The sequence below is a fragment of the Mucor mucedo genome (assembly GCF_025094135.1).
Source record: "Mucor mucedo strain NRRL 3635 chromosome Unknown EV154scaffold_35, whole genome shotgun sequence".
NCBI lineage: Eukaryota > Fungi > Mucoromycota > Mucoromycetes > Mucorales > Mucoraceae > Mucor > Mucor mucedo.
The window spans coordinates 235,521-254,220 of record NW_026252319.1 but is presented as its reverse complement, the minus strand read 5'-3'; the positions used below and the strand labels follow the sequence as shown (position 1 = coordinate 254,220).

At 35.2% G+C, this 18,700-nt stretch overlaps 7 protein-coding genes across 7 annotated transcripts; 5 read left to right on the top strand and 2 right to left on the bottom strand.

Moving 5' to 3' along the window:
• The first annotated feature begins 245 nt into the window (after positions 1 to 245).
• On the top strand, positions 246 to 1,375 carry EV154DRAFT_505569 (ClpP/crotonase-like domain-containing protein). The gene is made up of 4 exons (XM_051601187.1): positions 246 to 401; positions 461 to 621; positions 675 to 730; positions 788 to 1,375. Exons 1-4 carry the CDS (start codon positions 282 to 284, stop codon positions 1,243 to 1,245), a joined length of 795 nt encoding a protein of 264 aa, XP_051458742.1. The 5' UTR covers positions 246 to 281; the 3' UTR covers positions 1,246 to 1,375.
• EV154DRAFT_505568 (uncharacterized protein) lies at positions 1,375 to 2,339 on the top strand (the record flags this gene model as incomplete). Its single annotated transcript, XM_051601186.1, has 5 exons — positions 1,375 to 1,504; positions 1,567 to 1,622; positions 1,682 to 1,701; positions 1,756 to 1,865; positions 1,951 to 2,339. Coding segments are annotated over exons 1-5 (475 nt in total), but the record flags the coding sequence as incomplete, so codon positions are not given.
• A 151-nt stretch (positions 2,340 to 2,490) lies between these two features.
• On the top strand, positions 2,491 to 4,497 carry EV154DRAFT_505565 (aspartic peptidase domain-containing protein). Its single transcript, XM_051601185.1, has 8 exons — positions 2,491 to 2,831; positions 2,892 to 2,913; positions 2,964 to 3,034; positions 3,088 to 3,219; positions 3,283 to 3,370; positions 3,427 to 3,501; positions 3,571 to 3,579; positions 3,657 to 4,497. The coding sequence occupies exons 1-8, from the start codon at positions 2,715 to 2,717 to the stop codon at positions 4,331 to 4,333; spliced, it is 1,191 nt and encodes a 396-aa protein (XP_051458740.1). The 5' UTR covers positions 2,491 to 2,714; the 3' UTR covers positions 4,334 to 4,497.
• A 1,253-nt stretch (positions 4,498 to 5,750) lies between these two features.
• Positions 5,751 to 7,468, top strand: EV154DRAFT_441812 (major facilitator superfamily domain-containing protein). Its single transcript, XM_051596966.1, has 2 exons — positions 5,751 to 6,069; positions 6,122 to 7,468. Exons 1-2 carry the CDS (start codon positions 5,899 to 5,901, stop codon positions 7,415 to 7,417), a joined length of 1,467 nt encoding a protein of 488 aa, XP_051458739.1. The 5' UTR covers positions 5,751 to 5,898; the 3' UTR covers positions 7,418 to 7,468.
• A 1,342-nt stretch (positions 7,469 to 8,810) lies between these two features.
• EV154DRAFT_393403 (uncharacterized protein) lies at positions 8,811 to 9,101 on the bottom strand (the record flags this gene model as incomplete). The annotated part of the gene is made up of 1 exon (XM_051595140.1): positions 8,811 to 9,101. A coding segment is annotated over one exon (291 nt), but the record flags the coding sequence as incomplete, so codon positions are not given.
• EV154DRAFT_480495 (uncharacterized protein) lies at positions 9,102 to 11,860 on the bottom strand (the record flags this gene model as incomplete). The annotated part of the gene is made up of 10 exons (XM_051598333.1): positions 9,102 to 9,385; position 9,535; positions 9,594 to 9,699; positions 9,753 to 9,951; positions 10,364 to 10,562; positions 10,631 to 10,835; positions 11,017 to 11,269; positions 11,448 to 11,484; positions 11,555 to 11,697; positions 11,767 to 11,860. 10 exons carry the CDS (start codon positions 11,858 to 11,860, stop codon positions 9,102 to 9,104), a joined length of 1,521 nt encoding a protein of 506 aa, XP_051458737.1.
• A 917-nt stretch (positions 11,861 to 12,777) lies between these two features.
• EV154DRAFT_197360 (nucleoporin Nup186/Nup192/Nup205) lies at positions 12,778 to 18,693 on the top strand. The gene is made up of 6 exons (XM_051594320.1): positions 12,778 to 13,018; positions 13,075 to 17,760; positions 17,824 to 18,110; positions 18,160 to 18,312; positions 18,365 to 18,464; positions 18,528 to 18,693. Exons 1-6 carry the CDS (start codon positions 12,826 to 12,828, stop codon positions 18,623 to 18,625), a joined length of 5,517 nt encoding a protein of 1,838 aa, XP_051458736.1. The 5' UTR covers positions 12,778 to 12,825; the 3' UTR covers positions 18,626 to 18,693.
• Positions 18,694 to 18,700: the final 7 nt, after the last annotated feature.

Here is an 18,700-nt window from a genome sequence, read left to right as displayed (position 1 = left end):
CAATGAACCCACTTGTCACAAAAGACCATTGGATGCCTCATTTTTCAGTCAAAATATTATCGAATTATCAGACACGGATGATGACTTGTTTAATAAACCGGTTTTCCATAGCTTACAGTTGTCAAAAAAACAGAAAAGAAACAAACTGAGTCTCAGCAAAAAAAGACGTTCATGAGTCAGCGATATTGCATTTAAAAGTCACATAACTTCTCACACTTTTATTTTTTCTATATATAAATATCACCTTTTTATTTTCTTATAAAAAAAAAGAAACGAATAAAATGGCCTCGACAATTCCTTTATTGGAAACTCTTGAAATAACATTATCTGCAACAGGCGTTGTTGAGTTGGCGTTTAGTAGACCCAAACGTTATAATGCATTATCTGCCTTATCATACAGAGTAAGTCTGAAAAGTTGTATAATTATTTCTGACAGAAATTGATACACATTTATTTCAAGGATTGGCTTGCAGCTATTCAGTGGGCTGCTACTTGCGATGCAGTTAAAGTAGTTGTTCTAACGGGTAGGGGAAAATATTATACTTCAGGACAAGAACTAGTAGCACCTGACACTAGTCCCGAAGGTGTTGAAAATTCAAAAAAGAGAAGAAACGTGACAAAGTACATGTTTATAATAATAATTCATTGTTAAATTAAAACTAACAATGCAGCAGAACTTTAGTGGATGAACTTATTAATTTTCCAAAACTATTGATTGCTGGTGTGAATGGTATTATTTGCTATAATTATGATACACAAAACGATTACCTAATTTTTACAACAATAGGACCAGCTATTGGATTTGGTGTTACATCACTTGCATTATGCGATATTGTTTATTCTGTACCTGAAGCCACATTTGGTACACCCTTTATGAAATTAGGGTTCTGTGCGGAAGGTTGCTCATCGATTTTGTTTCCTAAAATAATGGGGCCCAGTAAAGCCAATGAGATGCTCTTGATGGGTCGTACATTCACAGCCCAAGAATTAGAACAATGTGGATTTATTAGTCAATTAATACCATTGGAAGGATTCAAAGAAAAAATACTGGAAATCGCAGAAAAAGCGGCAGAATTCTCTGGCGTAGCCATGGGAATTACCAAGAAATTAATACGCGACAATGAACGAGAAAAGCTGCTTTTAGTTAATGATATTGAAATGAAACAATTAAGTCTGTGTATGGAGAGTAAAGAATCGATGGACCAAATTCTTTTATTTGTGAACAAGAGGAAAAGTCGACTTTGAGAGACTCCTGCATATACAAAAATATTCTCTTTTGGTCAACTGATTCTATTACAGTTAAATCCGTGTGCAGGAAAGAATAAAATATTACTTTTAGGAGTGAAGCTCCTTTTTTTTATTTTGCTATATATTTAATTATTTTCTTTTATCTTGTCCTTTCTTTTTCCTCTACAATTATGAAGTACGCTTTTATTGTTTCCGTTATTGTTCTATTAAGCCAATCTGTATCTGCTCAATCGCCATCATGTGCAGCACAAGAAGTGTATGTCTATATTTAACAACAAGCGTTGTGTGTTACACATGAATAATATTTTATATTCTTAGATTGAATACCTGTCTTTCAAATGAAGATACTTATCTCAAAACATGTATAGACCAAGGTAATATATTTAGAAATTTCCATTCGTCATTCCTTTGTATAACCTTCTTCTTTTAATAGATTATGCCTGTCTGTGTAAGGTAACTTTTTAGCAATACATCTAATCACATATAAAATTCTAACACTTGTATTAGTGGCATACCGCTAAATTATCTTGCTTCGATAACTGTCCTCAAGATTTAGGTAGAGGCTCTTCACAAGGACTAAAAGATACCTTTTGCTCTATTGCGAAGACCTATAATACGTAAAGCACAAAAGAAAAAAGTGGCTGATGTTAAAGTTTAGATATTAACGTTATTATTTCCATTTTTTTCATATTAATCTATTAGAACAACCAGTAGTAGTAGTAGCGTTGCCGTGTCAACCGTGGTCTCGTCGACAAAACTGCCAAGCAACACCCCTACTATAGTAGTTCCGACTAATTCTATCGCAACCAATACGACGGGTGCAGCCAGTACTTCCATGTCAGCCACGTATGGTGTAGGTCAGAGTGTACTCATGCTCGTCGCCGGTGTAACCACTTGGTTTCTAACCTGAGTATTTGTTTACACTAATGCGCAGTTTCTGTTATTAAAACATCAACAGTTATTTTTGTTGTAAGAGTGAACACGCACACATACACATACACATACACATATATCGTATGGGGCTTTTATTTTTTTAAAATAAATTAATTTATAACCTTTTGCCATTAATTATTATTAATTGATGCAGGCATGATTTAATTAAAATCGAGTGTGTATAAATATATCTTCTTCCTGGCAACAAAAAGGACGTTCGAAAACAACAAAAAAAACCTTAAATAGTCCAGAACATAGTGTCATGACAACATTTTTTTTTTTTTTTTTTTTTTTTTTTGACGTCGATCTATTTTAAGTCATTTAGCTTCAAAGGACATTTGATTCCGTACCGGCATAGTCACAAGGAAAAAAAATTATTTTTAAACGGTTTTTGTTACACCAAAAAAATCATTTATCCCCTTTTTTTTTTCATATAAAAACGCAGCCCATTTAGTATTAAAACAAATTGTTTCCCTTCATTCTTTTCCCTCTTCTCTTTTTCTTTTTTTAAAAAAAATCGATAGACAACAAAAATGCGTTTTTCTGTATTATTATCAGCAGCTGTATTTTTAGTATCAAGCACTTCAGCAGCCACGCTTGAAAAAAGATGTGCCTTAAAAAGAGAACCCATGACTATAAAAGATGGTTTGGTATGTTGTCTTTTACTTAGAAAAAATACCCCTTGACTCATTTTTACTCAATGATAATAGCTTGTAGCAAAAGTCAAAGTTGGTATGTAGAAACGATAATGTTGTATAGATCATATTTTAACTTGCTTAAAGGTACTCCTCCACAAACTTTCTCGGTGGTATTTGATACCAGCAATTCATTAACTTGGGTTCCAGCTGTTGAGGTAACCTAGAAATTTTGACGTAATTTTATTATTTTTTTCTCATACCGCCTTAGTGTCATACTCCAGAATGTCGTCAACAATCTAATCTCTACAATGCCAATGCTTCTTCAACAGCAGTCGATCTTCATAAGAAGCAGTCTATCAAATATGCAGAAGGTGTTTGCCTCGATGCTAAGCTTTATACAGTAATAACAAAACAAATATTATTTATTTTTTTAGTTCATTGTTTTTAACATGTTTATTTATAGGATACTATTTCTGTAGCCGGTCTTCCTGTATCAAATCAATTATTTGGTAGTGCATACAGCGTGAAGGGCCTTGGCGGTGAAGATTACCGTAAGTAGCCATAATTTGACCTAATAATAACAATGACTAAACATTTATTTCCATAGTCGGTTCTCTTGGTTTAGGCGGTTTCAATGCCGATGGCTCCACCAACTATTTGACATCCAACAGCTCAGCCACAAGTAAGCACTTATACGCACATAATAATAATAACAGCATAAGATTAAACTAAGCCCTATTCTTTTTATTAGAGCGACAATGTAATGTTCTAGACTGAACTTTTTTTTTTTTTTTTTTTGAATGTCCTACTCATTTTTTATTTATTTTATACATGCAGTTTCTAATGGTGGTGGTTTTGCTCAAAATGGGTTCCAAAGTGCTTATGGCACCGGCTCTCAGCAATTTGGTATGGTTACTACCGGCTCCGGTGGCTTCTATCAAAAGAGAAATAACGAAAAGTCCGATGCAGAATTTATTTTCGGTGGTGTTGATCATAATGTTTACAAAGGCAATGTTGCCTATCTTAAATTACCCACCTGCGACTACGGTGATTCACCTTTTTGGAAGACAGAAATTAAGTGCGTCAAATTAACAGATAAAATTGACATCAAGTTAGCTCCTAAATCCTTGGCCTCATTAAGCACCGGATCAAACTTCATTTCTGCTCCCACAAAACAAGCCGATCTTCTCCATGCTTCTATCGACGCTACCTACGATACAACTGATAACACTTACAAGTTCAAATGCTGTGATGACTTGAGTACTTTACCTACCTTAAAGATTGACTTTAAGGGTTATCGTGTTTCTTTACCTCCCAAACTATACGTTGTTCAAGATACCAAAGAATCTTGTCATACCTTGATTAACCGTAATTCTGCTGATGATAAGAACTGGGTTTTGGGTGGTGCTTTCCTTAATAACTTTTATCATATTTATGATACCAGTAATCTCCAAGTTGGCCTTGCCATTCCTAAAGGTGGTTGTGATGCAGTCATTGAGAAAATTAAGAATTAGATTTCTCTCTCTTGTATTATTTCCCCTCCCCCCTTAAACTAACCCTCCCCCCCTTGTATCATTTTTAAATAAATTTCTTTTTTTTTTTAATTCTCTTATAAAATAAAATCAGTTTCAGACGTGAGAAAATAAAAAAAGTGGTGTCCTTTACCTACCTGTAAAAATCATCAAGTCTTTGCTGAAACAAGAGACAATCACGTTCCGTGTGGCGCATTGATTATTTGCGGTATCCAGTATGGCGGGTCGGCTCATATCAGCCCAGCTCTGAGTTGCAATGAGTATCATTTTTTTTTTTTTTTTTGAAGTAACATTATTCCAAAATATATTACAATCATTGCAGATCAATGTTAAAGAACTATTTATCACCTGCTTTATCTTTTTGGAGATCCATATCCTTACAAGAAAACATAATTATCCTTTGTAAGAAAAATTAGATTTATTAAATTAAGTGTCTACTCGTCATGGGGCAAGCTAGAGACGAGGTTCGGAGTTCATTTTAATCTAGAACTAACACCTTTCCGATTTTTCCTTTTCTATTAAATGATGTTAGAAACACCTCAGTACTTTACAAAGCTACTGCCCTTCACACCATCACTAAAAATTACTAGAAGCTTGCTTGTAGTCTCCCTCTTACTGGTATTCTTCAAAGTAAATCGCTGTTGTACCAATATGTTTGGAAGTATTAGAACTTCATCGATTCATCATCTTTGTTATTTTCTTCTTTATTTGATTCAGATTTCTTTCTTCGCTTAGAATATACTTTTTTCTACCGTTAATGAGTTTATTGCAGACTTCTATAGGGGCACATTGTATACGATAGTGTTTGTTTCATTTGATTTGGGCTGTTCTAAAATTGTGAAAATTAAATAACGACCCGTATGAGTCACCTCCTTGAGAAAGTTTCCGCCAAAGATTCAATACATTGCAATGTTTCCGGACAAGTGCTCTGGAAATGTTTTGGGTCTAAGTGATTTGAATTTTGATAGGTTGTATCTACTAGTTTTTTATGTGTCCGTTCATTTAAGTAGTTTTCATATAGTTTCAAAATTCATCTTCACTTTTGGGCTATAAGTATAAAAGGGTTGGCAAAGTAATGCCTTTGTAACGTTAGACACCCCAATGCTTACAAGATACAAGTCTTGGTAAGGAACTATGCAAGGTATTAGTCTGGATAAAATTGGCTTGTTTGTCCATTTTTTTTTTTTTTTATTTCACAGTCGCCCAAGTAGCTTATTTACTGCTATCAGAAAACTGTTTCCATTATCTGTCTGAAAGTCCTTCTCATTTGTCCGCACTATGAACTTTTTTACTTTGGTTGTCCGCAATGACATAAATGTGATTATGAAGGCAATTCCATTAGTCATTTTGTGTAACGTGTTTGTTTCCCAAGATCTTTAAAAATGTCAACATTTAACGTATTCCCACGTATGGGTTATCTACTAATTGATACCGAATGTACAGAGATAGGTGACTGGAAAGATATCAAAATATAAAGTTTGTGTTGCATTACTTAAAAGGAATCATTTTCTGGTTCATTTTGAAATTCTTCGTCTTTTTATATTACAATGAAAGCTGAAAGTATAAAACTGGATTCTGAGAAAAACACACAGGATGAAAAATTAGAATCATGTTCAGTTGATAGTTTGCCCTTTGTCCAATCCGATGCAGAAAAGAAATTAGTCAAGAAGATCAACTATACGTTTATGCCATTTGTTTGTGTTCTACTTTTTATTCAAGTAAGTAACATCTGATCTTCAATGTTACAGTTAAACTAATATAATTTATCAGTACATTGACAAATCTACTATCTCAATGATCAGTGTCATTCCAGAATTCTATACCGATACAGGCCTGACAAAAGATAAATACACATGGCTAGGTTCTTTCTTCTATGTTGGTTTTCTATGCATGCAACTACCAAATAATTATTTGCTTCAAAAAGTCCAAGTCTCAAAATATGCTGGCATTTGTTTGGTATTATGGGGTATTGTCTTGCTATGCATGGCATTTGGTAAAAATTTTGGTCAACTGGCCGGTTTACGTTTTTTATTGGGCTTTTTCGAAGCTATCACTTATCCTACAATCTTTTTGTTAATATCGACCATTTACAGAAGATCAGAACAAGTTATTTGGTTAGGCGTTATGTTTATCAGTAACAGTGTTGCTGGTGTATTGGGTGGATTTATTGGCGTTGGTATCATGAAAATGCCTATAGTCGGCATTATCACTCCCTGGAAGTGGGCTTTTATCTTATTTGGCTCCATTACCATCGTTATTGGTATCAGCTACTTTTTCTTTTTGCCCGATAGACCCGACTCTCGATGGTTTAGATTAACAGAAGAAGAGAAACTGATCGTGCAAGAACGTACTCGCGACAATGCGGTTGTTGCTACCCAAAAGATTAATTTTAGCCATTTCTGGGAAGCTGTCAAAGAGCCTCGATTCTACTGCTATAGTTTGATTTCGGTGTTTATTAATCTTCAAAACGGTGCATTTACCATCTTTAGCAATATTATTATTACAGAATTAGGCTTCTCTAATACCAACGCTATCCTACTTAATATTCCAACAAATGTCACAATCATTATTTTAATTTTGATTTCGACAAATATCAGTAAATCAAAGGGTGAAATTATATACGTTGCTATGGTCTGTTGCTTTATTTCCATGGTGGGCTTGATTTGTTTGACTGCGATACCTTCTGGTGGTGTAAAACTTATTGGTATTTATCTTCAATCTGGCGGAACACCAACCTACGTTCTCCTTCAAGCTTCTATCACAAGTAATGTTTCTGGTTACACCAAGAAAATCTTTTACATTGGTGCCAATTTGATTTGTTACACAGTGGGTAATTTTGTTGGCCCACTTTTGCTTCGCCAAAAGGACTCCCCTCGTTACTATCCTGCAATGGGTGTCTATGTTGCTGCTAATGTTCTAGTAATTATTTTGTTTGGTTATGTACGTTATACTTATATTTGTGCCAACAAGAAGCGCAATAATCTGGACAAAAATGCTATTGCATTAACTGGTGAAATCAAAGATTTGACGGATGTAGAAAATCCCAACTTTGTTTATAAACCCTAATTTTATATTATATCCTAGCTTAAATTAATAAATATTTACGTGATCATCCACACAGTTAATTAAAAACTCCTTCGGTATGTTTGTGAAGCGTTTCTGACTCAGCCCACATACATAATAAGATACGCTACAGGTTAATATGATTGCTCGTTACACTTCGGCATCAAGTATTGTCGGATGATCTGCTGTCTGTACTCCCAAATATATCTTTCTTCAAAAAATAAGGACTATAACCTAGTCAATTTTTTTGGAAAAAACCTCTGCTAACTATACCATCATAATTGAGTTATGAGTTGAGAGCCAGACTCAATAGTAAACAATGTTCAGTTATTATGTTCAATTTTTCATTATCCCAAACACTTTGCTTAATAGATCCAACATCTAGCACTTTCTGTGTTATTCGAAATTAGTTTTCTAATTTTTACTTATATAATCGGTTGTGGTTACAACTGCAACCCAATTATAATCACAAAAATATTAGAAACAGAAAATCCCAAAAATATGGGTAATTATCTGATTAACTTTCATATAAAGGATTTTTATAACGCACAATTTATGATTTATATCCACATTGTTTATGATATAAGAAATTTAAGATTCATTATTTATTTGGATTTGAAAAACTAAAAGGTATAAGGGTCTATAAGATGATATACGCTTCCGATACTAATCACATACGACCGGTAAGATTTTAAAATGATTAATAGGTCCAATCATTTCTAGAAAGCATCGATATAAACTATTTACATTACTTTCATTGACATCAAAGAGACCTAAAATAACGAAGAACTAAACAATCGAGAGATTTAAATGAAAGAAATTGTTGGCTTGAAGTATTTAAAGTATTGAGAGTATACATAAGGCTGGTCAGGCTCCGTGTGGAAAAACGGTTTGTTTGACACGGAAAAATAAGAGATAAAAAAACAGGAAGAATAAGATTAATATTGCTTGTAGGCTTTTTTATTCTTCTTAAAAGTCAAAAATCCCTCTTTCATCTCTGAAAGAAAAGGGGGGGGTATTTATAGTTATTTAAAGCGTGGGTAAAATTATGGGCTAGTTTGTGTTCACTTGGTATTATTGGCTGTATTTACTAATAACTGATGAGTCTTATCAGTGTAGCCAATCTATTATTCGAAATGGGATCTTCTATTGGAATATCTAGTAACCCTGAGTTGTAAATGTATAACTCAGGATATTTTATATGCTATTGTTTTTTTATGAGTGTTATGATATTATGTACCTGTCGATCAAGGATCGATGGAAGGATTTTATATGCGATTTTAGTACACTCCGAAGGTTCTTGCATTGTTTTGGTGATTGATTCCTGTTATAATAAGCTTAGATTATATGACCTTTAAAATGCTTCAAATGATAACAACTTTACCTTGGAACTACTTAAAATTTCAATTGATTCCTCAATTGCAGTGTATGTTGAATTTAATGTCGGAAGAATTAATTTACTTGATAGTACAAAGTCATAACCATCTTCTTTAGAAAAAGAACTGTGATAAAGCTCTACAATATTATCGGCGATGAACATTCCAAAGACATGGAATATCCTTTCGGATTTTGCTTCCTTTATACGACAGTGGAGTTGCTTTTTTAATCGTTCGCCTATTCGGGTTCTGTCCTCGTCTTTCAATTTATCATCAGCACCATCCACTTTTATTTCTCCACAGCCTAATTCTTAGTATTGACTATACAATACAAAGTCGTGAATCACTAATTTTCCTAGGGTAGTCTGATTAGTGATAGAAGGCGTTTCCCTAAATGTGAAAAATAAACAAAAAAGTAGATGAAAATCAATCATTTTTAAATTCAAATAAGACATTTTCCAGGCGATCTTGATTTTTGATTTAGAATTAAAAATGAACCGCAAAATTATGGAAACGGTTTGCATGTAGTAATCGAATTCAGACTGCTTGCTAGCAACTGTCGCTGGTGGTCTGTCCAATGTTTCTAATAAATTGGCTAAAAATTTGCGCAAATGTTTTTAGATTATGTCTTCATCCGTCGAGGGATCACTTGGTGTACATTGAGACGGTAAAGACTGGAGGCTACCCATAATTTTTTATAATTTGATCTGAAACCAGGCGGGAAAAGTTTTCTGCTCCTGTTACTCTTGACTTCAGAAATTGTAAGTATCAATTAATTTTTTTTTTCACATGTATGATCTTACTCTTCTCCGTTTCCTTATTTCTGTATACGTTTCATCAGAAAACTCCTTGGGCTTTAATGAGAGTTCTGCAGGACAACTATCGCAGTACTTGATCAAAGACAACCGTCTGAATCATATATATAAGTATACCGGATTATGATTTACATATTATAAACTTACAATCTCTCATCCAAGCTTAACGCATTATCCATACTATGAATAAAAACTTGATTTGTAGGCATTGGGTTACCGAACTCCTTCAGTTCAAGGATGTATTCGCGTAGCTTGAGACATTCACCTAAGTCGGAGGCTGGTTCGATTGCTTGAAATGATTCATCCGATGTGTCTGTTATAAAAGACGCTGGTTCTGAATCTTCAACTAAAACTGACGACGAAGAATTATGTTCTAAAATTTGAAGTATGGGAACGATTCTCTTCTCGATCGGTGATATCTTAACTCAGTGGTATAGCATTCTGTATCCAACTGTCATTCGTATATCGCATTTAGGCCAATCATGCAATCTTTAATTACATGTTAGTGCTCTCCTATTCTGAATGTGTTACATGTGTGGTATTTAGCCATATTTACCGTAGTCGAATTAGGTTACATGATCATAATCCACAATAATTTTCATTATTGTGACTACTAATAACCTCATATAAAAGCAGGAATTAACTGTTCAACTAGACGGATCCTTCTTGTCTTTTTATTACCCATAAAAAACAATAAAGTTATCAAAAGTTTCATTTTATTCTCTTGTCCCATAATTACCACAACATTGATCACTTACCAGCTTGACAACTTTCAGGTGTATTCAATGACTCAGCATCACTTACTTTGCATTCATCTATCACTCTTTCACCAGAAGTCGACATACTAACACTATTGGCTTGCAGGCCGTCATAGTTGTTAAATACATTGCTAATCGATTGTTGTTGTTGTTGCTGTTGTTGGTGCTGTTGCTGTTGCTGTTCGTCAAACGACGTTTCCTATCAACACGTTGGGATCAGTTTATAAAAGTATAATATAAATCGTCAAAAGATTAATATAATATTACCCATTTCCTAAGCAATCCTTCCAGAATACGCTTGTTATTTGCAGATAGGTCATCAAAACGCGCCAATAAATTAAGGCAATGTTTGTACTTAGCAAAGATAACGCCCGCCTTAGGTTTTACCCTCTTGTCCATCATGTGTTTTTTGTAGGATTCAAAATCCCACTTATAGCTTGGAGAGTATTCAAAGTACTTGACCTCCGGGTTCCTCGACGAAAAATGGTAAATGTTCATTTCGTCGACCAAGTTTTAAATCAAGTTAGAGCTGTAAAATTGCAATGAGCAAACAATAAATGGCTGTGATCAGACTGTAGAAAACAGGGATCACACTATAAATGGCCTAGCCCTAGACACCGCAAAGTTGAAAATTCAGGACTTCGTGTGAGTACCTTGTTGTCAGAAAGTTTGGCCGAGAAACAGTATCATCAAAGCTACGTTTAGTCTTAACGGTTAACTTAACTTTATCTATGGCTATTTTCTGAATATTGTTTGTAGCTTTGGCAGCTTCTGTCTGGCAGATATCCAATGCTTCTTGAGTTAGGTCGATTTTATAAAGTATACGTCCATAAACTTTATATCCAATTGCATTTATGGCGGCGGTGGTAATAAAAACATATAATCTCCACTTGATGTAGTTTGCATCTGGACCATACATCAACTCAAGTAGTTCTGATTAAAGCTTCGCCATATAGCTATACTCGGTAATTAAAGCCGGGGGAGGGGGGTCAAGATGTATGGTATTTCATTTTAAACATTCAAACTGAATCAAAGAATACAATCAATAAAGATAGATAGTAAGTTTATAAAAACATATACATACACGTGATGGAATACTGTCTGCTTCCATGACACACTAACTGTATGCAAATAGGTAAGTAATTAATAGAGATTTGTATTTTTCCAATAAGCAATATACAAAGTTCTTACAAATGATACTTTTCGTCTTAGATTTAACGCCTGTTTGACTTGTAATGGCGTAACCACCTCCTGTTCTAGATTTTGTAGGCGTATGGCTAGGAACTTTGTTCCTTTTAAAAGACCGATTTTTCTTCCCCACGAGGTTCTAAAAACTGACACAATTAATTTTTAGTTATTTTAATTGAGAACGCAATGTTATATGCAACTGTTAAAATACTTACAAGAAATCGGTATCGATTTAAGCCTACGCTTAAGCTTAAAAACAATTGCTTTAATGCTGTGATATCCGCTTAATACACTGAAGACTTGCGCCATTTCATGAATAGGATGTCTCTATCACCATGAAACTCCCAGCGCAATAGAACAGAACTACCAGAAGTCAAAGCTATATCTTGTCTGTCCAAATAATTGACGATTAAGAAATTCCACTTATTCCTCATCGGAGTAGGTTCCGTTGTACCGTTTTCAGCTTTATTCAAATTGAAACCCTCTACATGGATTTCCTCTCTTCTTAGGGAGATCTACTGTTAGTTTAAACTATCATGTAGTACTTAAACAACTCAATCAAAACATAGGTGCTAGATACCTCATAACCAAGGTTAATGGATGGCCGAGGGACAGTTCCAGTAAGTCGAAGTCTTCAAGACTCTCCTTATGTAATGAGTAAAGCTAGAGTAAATGGGACCTACAGATATCATACATAAGACTAAGTAAATGATATAAAAATATTTTCGCTTGATGGTTTACCGGCAGCGGTAATGATAAAGGTTGTAATAGAATAAGGAGGAAAGAGAAAAATTTTATCTTTTCTTTTTGCATCATACTTATTTATCAATTTCGTATTTTAAATGCAAAAAAAATATTTGTTTTGTTACACGCGTGTGAAAGCTGTTTCACATTCTGTCAGATGACATTGCAATCATAAACATGAAGGAAAATGATTAAATTTTTAGTCAAGATTTTTGTTTACGGAATTGTAGTTGCGCATTTTATATACGAGCCATATATCAGTTCTCTATGTTTAATCATTATCACCCAATTATTGTGTACGCAGTCAAGTTAATACGCATTAACACAATTAGGGATAGTGTAGATACAAACCTTTTTTAAGGAAGAGAGGATTGATGGGACATCAACTTTGCAGTGCACTTTCGTAGTTTATATTAATTTAACAGTCACTATTTTCTCGTGTTGTCGATGCTCAAGAAAAAAAAAAATATCTTCACGCGTAGCTCAAAACAATTATTCAGTATCGCTTGGACGACTTTTTAATAAAAAAAATGTCCCACACGTACAGCATTCCAACATGGGCTGAAGAAAACCGAAGCTTACATGATGCAATTTGCCAGGCACGTGTGAATGTCGAAGCAGCAGATGAATTAAAACATCAACTTCAAATGAACAAAGAGCGGTTTATAAATTTACTCGACAATGTACCTAAAAACTCGTCTCACAGAGCAACTCTCAACTCTAGTAAGTAATTCTCTGTTGTTTATTAATTCGACCCATGAGACTAAATCATTGCGTAGATAAAGCTTATATCGACCGAACTGCGCACAACGTAAGCAAAGAATTCGTCACCAAAGCTTTGTTTCTATCCGATCAACTTGACATTAACGAATATGTGGCCGCAACTCTTTTAATGCGTGGAACTACTGAAGCTACTCGTGTCAGCAGCAATGCTCTCGATACAGCTGTTCTACTTTACCACGGTGAACGAGGTTACTTATTGGCCTGTCTCGACGTCATATTGAATTCAGCAAAAGATTCCTCTGTCAGCAATGAAGTCCGCTCTGTCTGCTACGAATTTATGGAGGAAATCATGAAGCAAAGTATTAGTGCAAAGAACAATACTTCAATTACCTTTATACAAAAGATCATATCAACGTTAGAAAGTCTCAGTAACACAATTTTATTGATCCAAAACACCGGATCTGTGATTGGACATGTACCTGAAGCTGGAAGTGGAAAACTTGGAGAGGATATTTCAGAATTGCGTATAGAACGACTAGGAGATGAACGTATCTATATTGTACAGATTCTTTATCATATCGCTTCTCTTTTTGATATCAGAACCGAGGATAAAGTGGCCATGCTCAAATTATTAGAAGAGGCTGAATTATCCGACCCTGCCACAGCCTATGTCATTACCGCTATGCTGGCGGCACTATCTTCAGAAAACCAGACAATCGAAGAATCCCCAAGTCCAGAAAATTTAGAATTTATCCAAACGTTTCACAATCGAATCATGACACATGGCTCAAAAGTACCTGTCATTAAGGCGGTTATCGTCCTTCAATGGATCTTATATTTAAGTGATCCTGTACGAGCTAGTAAAGTTATTTCAAGTGAATATCTGAATAGAAGCGATGCGGATATCCAAAAATTGCTTGAACTCTCATTTGACGCAGACGTATTTCGATTCATGAATGAATATTTGCTATACTTCAAACAACCCAATGCATCAATTGATACTAATCGTAAGGTGATTAAATACGATAGTTCTACCGACGCCAGATCTACAAAGAAAGTTGATAAAGCAGATTATCATAACTATAATGCAGACATTCGTATCGATTTCCACCCATTTGTCATTTATGAATTGGAAAAATTAGGTGTAGCTGTCATTCAAGTTCAATTTCATTATTTGCAACAACTGAAATATAAAGAAGAAGATACATATACACCTGTACAGGCGCCTCTTACAACAGAAAATGCTCTTATCAGTAGCTCAGAAAGCAACAAACAGTGCCATGATGTGGAATATTTTCTTACATTTTTGGCAAGCATCTATCGGGACCGTGCAAATGCCGGTGTTATTTTCTGGGATAAAGAACAAACTGGATTAAACAACTTTACTCGCTGGTTGCTTGATATTAAAATCGTTTCAACTGTTTGTGCCGCATTTGATTTTCTTGGATCTATTGCTACAGGTGATGCTTGCGCTACACACATGTTCCAATTCTTTATGAACGGTGTTACTGCTGAACTTGGCGATAGTGCTTTGTTCTCATGGGGAAAGCCTTTTTCTGCTTTAACATTTTATGCTAATCTTTTAAAGTCCAATTCCGAAGAAACCAATGCTATCATTCCTACTATCGAGGAAGAACTGATCATGAAGTTCTTGATCATTCTCAAGCAAACAGTTCAATATTCTAAAGAAGCCCGCTTCACTTTTTGGTACAGTAACATCATTCAAGTTCAATATACCTTGATTGATATCCTAAGCTGTCCTACATCAACACAACTTCGCGCTGCATTATTTGATGTACTTTCAGCTTTCTCGTCTGCCTGGGGTGGTGGTGTAGATGGTGTCGGCTCCGAAATATCTTTGCAAGTTTGGAGGTTTTTAGAAGATAGCGATATGTTACTTCCAAAGCATAAATCTGTTCAACTCGAAAAGGACAAATCTCAAGTAGTCTCCAAACCTGCTGGTATCTTACAAGAGTTAGAGTCCGAAAAAGCTAGCCGCGTGTACACAGAAACTTTGGCAGTGATTCGTTTAATTGGTTCAATTATACACACGCAAAGTAAGCGCGAACAGCTTGTATCAGGATTTAAAGCGACTCAATCAAGTATCCCTATTGACCTTGGTAAAAACACCAAGAACCCTGGTGCTACTCCTTTTATTTCTCTTATTGTGGACGACATTTTCGTTATTATTCCTAATCAGAAATACGCTTTTGCAGAAGCTCAATGGGAATTATCCGAAGCGTGTCTTTTGGTGATGGAAAATAGTATTGAAGCATTTAATTTGGAAAGATTGGAAGAGGAGCATATCCAGGCAGAACTTAACCGAAACTTACAATTAGCTTCACCTATTCCTTCCATCCAGAATGATCTACTTGCTTATTTGACTCATCCTGGATTTCAAGTGATTATCCGTATTCTCTCTGGTGGACGTGTTATCAACGAAATATTCACCATTATTGAAGAATGCGCTAAGAGGGAAACCAAAGAAGTAGAAAACTTGCCTTACCATAAAAAATGCCTTCTTCGCGCTTTACGTATATTACTCAAAGTCTTGGATCTTCAAACCACATTTTGTAAAATACTTTTGCCCTACATCATCGGGTTTTCCAAGAGAAATGCTTCATCAGAATTTCAGCTTGGTGATTACACATTTGCTCCTTTACCCTCTGTGGTGCCACTTGGACAACTCATGTTATTCAATTCAGAAGTCCTCGAACGAATCGCCTTGTTAATAAATTATGGAGATCAGGAAGAAATTTGCTTCTTAAGCACCAAAATTCTCAATCGTCTTTCAGTAGACAAGAAAGAATCAAGTGTTATCACCAACCAGGTCATGATGCTTAGCCATGTTACTTCATCCCCTGCTCTGTATGGTTTAGGCTCAAATCTTACAAGTGTTTTAAGTACTTCGAGATCCGCAGATGCTATCATCTTTGGTGTTAGTGAAAGATTAAGCATCAATATTCCCGAAACTACTACTTGTGATGACTATGAATTTGATACAAACAACATTCCTTTCTGGCTCGCCAAAGAAACCTTAGAAAACACATATAATGAGATTAGTGATTACCAACCTCGTGTCAGCTCATCCGTACGACTCGCTATATTGGATCTCCTTTTAGATAACGCTAAACAAGATAATTCTTCGACTACTATGGCAGAGTTCCTCTTAGGATACGATTTGACTAATAGAAACCCGCTGAATAGGATTCAAGATACGGAAGAAAACAAGGCAACTTTAGTTTGTTTCCATACCATTTTGGATATGATGCGTCAGGGAATCGAGAAGCATTATCATTTAGCCGATTCTATGATGGAAGACAATGCGGACCCAACACTTCCGTTAATTGATACTCACCCTATCTTAGCCGAAAAGTGTTATGAACTTATATATAGATTATGCTCCAAGCAATCACTTTCTGTGTCAACAATGCGTTACTTGCGTAATCGAGAAAACTTCTTTTACAAACAGTTCGACAGAATTTCTTCTCGCATCGAGTACAATATTCAGATGGAATCACCATCTTTTCCTGGAACCATGATTTGTGCAGATGGAACGCAACATAAGACAGATTTCTTTAGATTACGATCTAAACTTCATCAAAGAGCATGGATCCTACAGTGCATTGCCTTAGAATTGCATACAACCATCGGAATGGAACAAAAAAACGAAGCCAGAAAATTGATAGAGTTATTGTATGGACGCAAAAATATTTTTGGCGATGACGATATGGACGCACAGGATCAACTAGACAATAGCATTTTTTCTGTATCGCAATCATTTCAACAGCCTTTGGCTAAAATGCTCGAATTCGTCAGTTCATTAGAGTTCACATGGGTTGATCAACTTACATTGGATTTAAAGGTGTCAGAATTAGTTCATCTCAATGGTTTTGACGTAAAATCATACGAAATTATTAACGAGCGTGGCTGTCAAATTTATGATGTTCGAAATATCTACAAGGATTTACGAACTACACAAGAAATACATTTCATCAACACACCAGACAACGACGCAGTTGAGACCGAGATGGGATCTATTCTTAACTGGTGCATGGCTCAAAATCATCTTAAGGAAATCACCTTTGCTAAGATCCACTGCTTAAAAGCTTGGAAAGAAGTAATCCATGTGACAATCATTGAATGCTTTGATCTTATTGGAGTGGAGCATCGCGAAAATATGGTGTACGAATTGTTAAACATGCTACTTAACAAGATAATGCAAACGAAAGAATATGACGGGAATATGCTCAAGAGTATGAGTGAAGTCATTACATCTCTTATTAACCGTTTGAGGAAAGACAAGAAATCAAGACCTGCCTCTCAATTACCAATTGAGAAACTCAAGTTAATCTTTAATGGTATTGTAAACTGTATTCGGTTGGATGATACAACATTTGAAGTTCGAGGAGATATGTATTCTGCCATGACCAGCTTTTTATTGTACATTAATGGCCATGGTAAAGATGACTCCTATGTCCAACTCGAGAGCTACATTGTGGACCATATCAGCTGTCAGAACTCAAAGCTACTTGAAATTATTTGCGTTGATGCCAGTCGTGGTCTTGAAATCTGGAAGACTACCGCGTATATCGGTTTGGATGGTTTAAACAAGGCTGCCCTCCGCGCTGGTAGTGACATTGTCCAATGCTACTTGATTCAAAACAACTTTTTACAATATACTATTGAGATGATTAAAAGTGACGACGCAGCTTTAATCAACTTGTTAGAACAAACAGATGGTAAATATCATTACACATCATCCCTCCTTTTTATTGCGATTGAACTAATATATGTCTTATTAGCTGCTTTACTGCCCTTGTATATATTTGAGGCTAAAATGTCTATTCTCCTTAGTCTTGCAATGAACCCAGAAGGTGCGGAACTGTTATTTAGAAATAGAATTTTTGAAGTTCTTGGTCAATGCCAGTTCATGAAAGCACAACAACAAGATTATATCACCACACAAACAAACGTTGGCCACTCTGAAGAATTAGCAGAACGCTATCAACAATTACTAATGCCAACACTAAAGTTGGTGGTAGCTATTCTCTGTAGCTATCGTGGCGAGAATGAGACTGTGCTGGAAAGGGTGAGGACGAAACGAATACAAATAATCCATATACTGACGTTTTTATTAGGCCGAAAGATGGGTTGAAAAGCAACAAGCTACGCTTGTCAATATTTTAAAGGAGGATAAGCGCCAATTAACCAAGAACTCTTTAGAACGCATTAAGTTAGTGGGCACCATCATGTGTTTTATCAGCTCTCACAAACAATACTCGGACGATTTTGTAAGTGTTTAAATAACGGTAAAAAAAAAATCTAAACGATCAATATATATAGGCCAATAAAGGCATCAATCAAATCCACAATGCAATGTTGCAATTTGACGTTGCTGATATAATCACCAGTAGTATAACCCCGATCACAGACCAAGATTTAGGTAAAGCATTTAACTTTATTTGTTTAAATAGGAGCTTTACTGACGTTTTTAATGTACCTATAGTTGGTGGTAATAATAACACAGCATTTCAGGCCAATGTAAATAATACAATCGAATCGATAAAAAGAATTGTGCGATCGTATAAGTCTAAGCATGATTAGTCTTACCAAATAAAATAATGCAATTTCACTCCAACATGATAAACATAACCCTTCACAATAATAAAAAACACGTAT

Excerpts from the sequence above, each read along its gene's own strand:
- EV154DRAFT_505569 (XM_051601187.1), top strand. The coding sequence starts at position 282 with ATGGCCTCGACAATTCCTTTATTGGAAACTCTTGAAATAACATTATCT. Across the intron at positions 402-460 it reads TATCTGCCTTATCATACAGA|GATTGGCTTGCAGCTATTCA; the intron begins GTAAGTCTGAAA and ends ATTTATTTCAAG. Across the intron at positions 622-674 it reads AAGAGAAGAAACGTGACAAA|AACTTTAGTGGATGAACTTA; the intron begins GTACATGTTTAT and ends ACAATGCAGCAG.
- EV154DRAFT_505565 (XM_051601185.1), top strand. The coding sequence starts at position 2,715 with ATGCGTTTTTCTGTATTATTATCAGCAGCTGTATTTTTAGTATCAAGC. Across the intron at positions 2,832-2,891 it reads TGACTATAAAAGATGGTTTG|CTTGTAGCAAAAGTCAAAGT; the intron begins GTATGTTGTCTT and ends CAATGATAATAG. Across the intron at positions 3,371-3,426 it reads CCTTGGCGGTGAAGATTACC|TCGGTTCTCTTGGTTTAGGC; the intron begins GTAAGTAGCCAT and ends TTATTTCCATAG.
- EV154DRAFT_441812 (XM_051596966.1), top strand. The coding sequence starts at position 5,899 with ATGAAAGCTGAAAGTATAAAACTGGATTCTGAGAAAAACACACAGGAT. Across the intron at positions 6,070-6,121 it reads GTGTTCTACTTTTTATTCAA|TACATTGACAAATCTACTAT; the intron begins GTAAGTAACATC and ends ATAATTTATCAG.
- EV154DRAFT_197360 (XM_051594320.1), top strand. The coding sequence starts at position 12,826 with ATGTCCCACACGTACAGCATTCCAACATGGGCTGAAGAAAACCGAAGC. Across the intron at positions 17,761-17,823 it reads CTTGTTAGAACAAACAGATG|CTGCTTTACTGCCCTTGTAT; the intron begins GTAAATATCATT and ends ATGTCTTATTAG. Across the intron at positions 18,465-18,527 it reads GATCACAGACCAAGATTTAG|TTGGTGGTAATAATAACACA; the intron begins GTAAAGCATTTA and ends ATGTACCTATAG.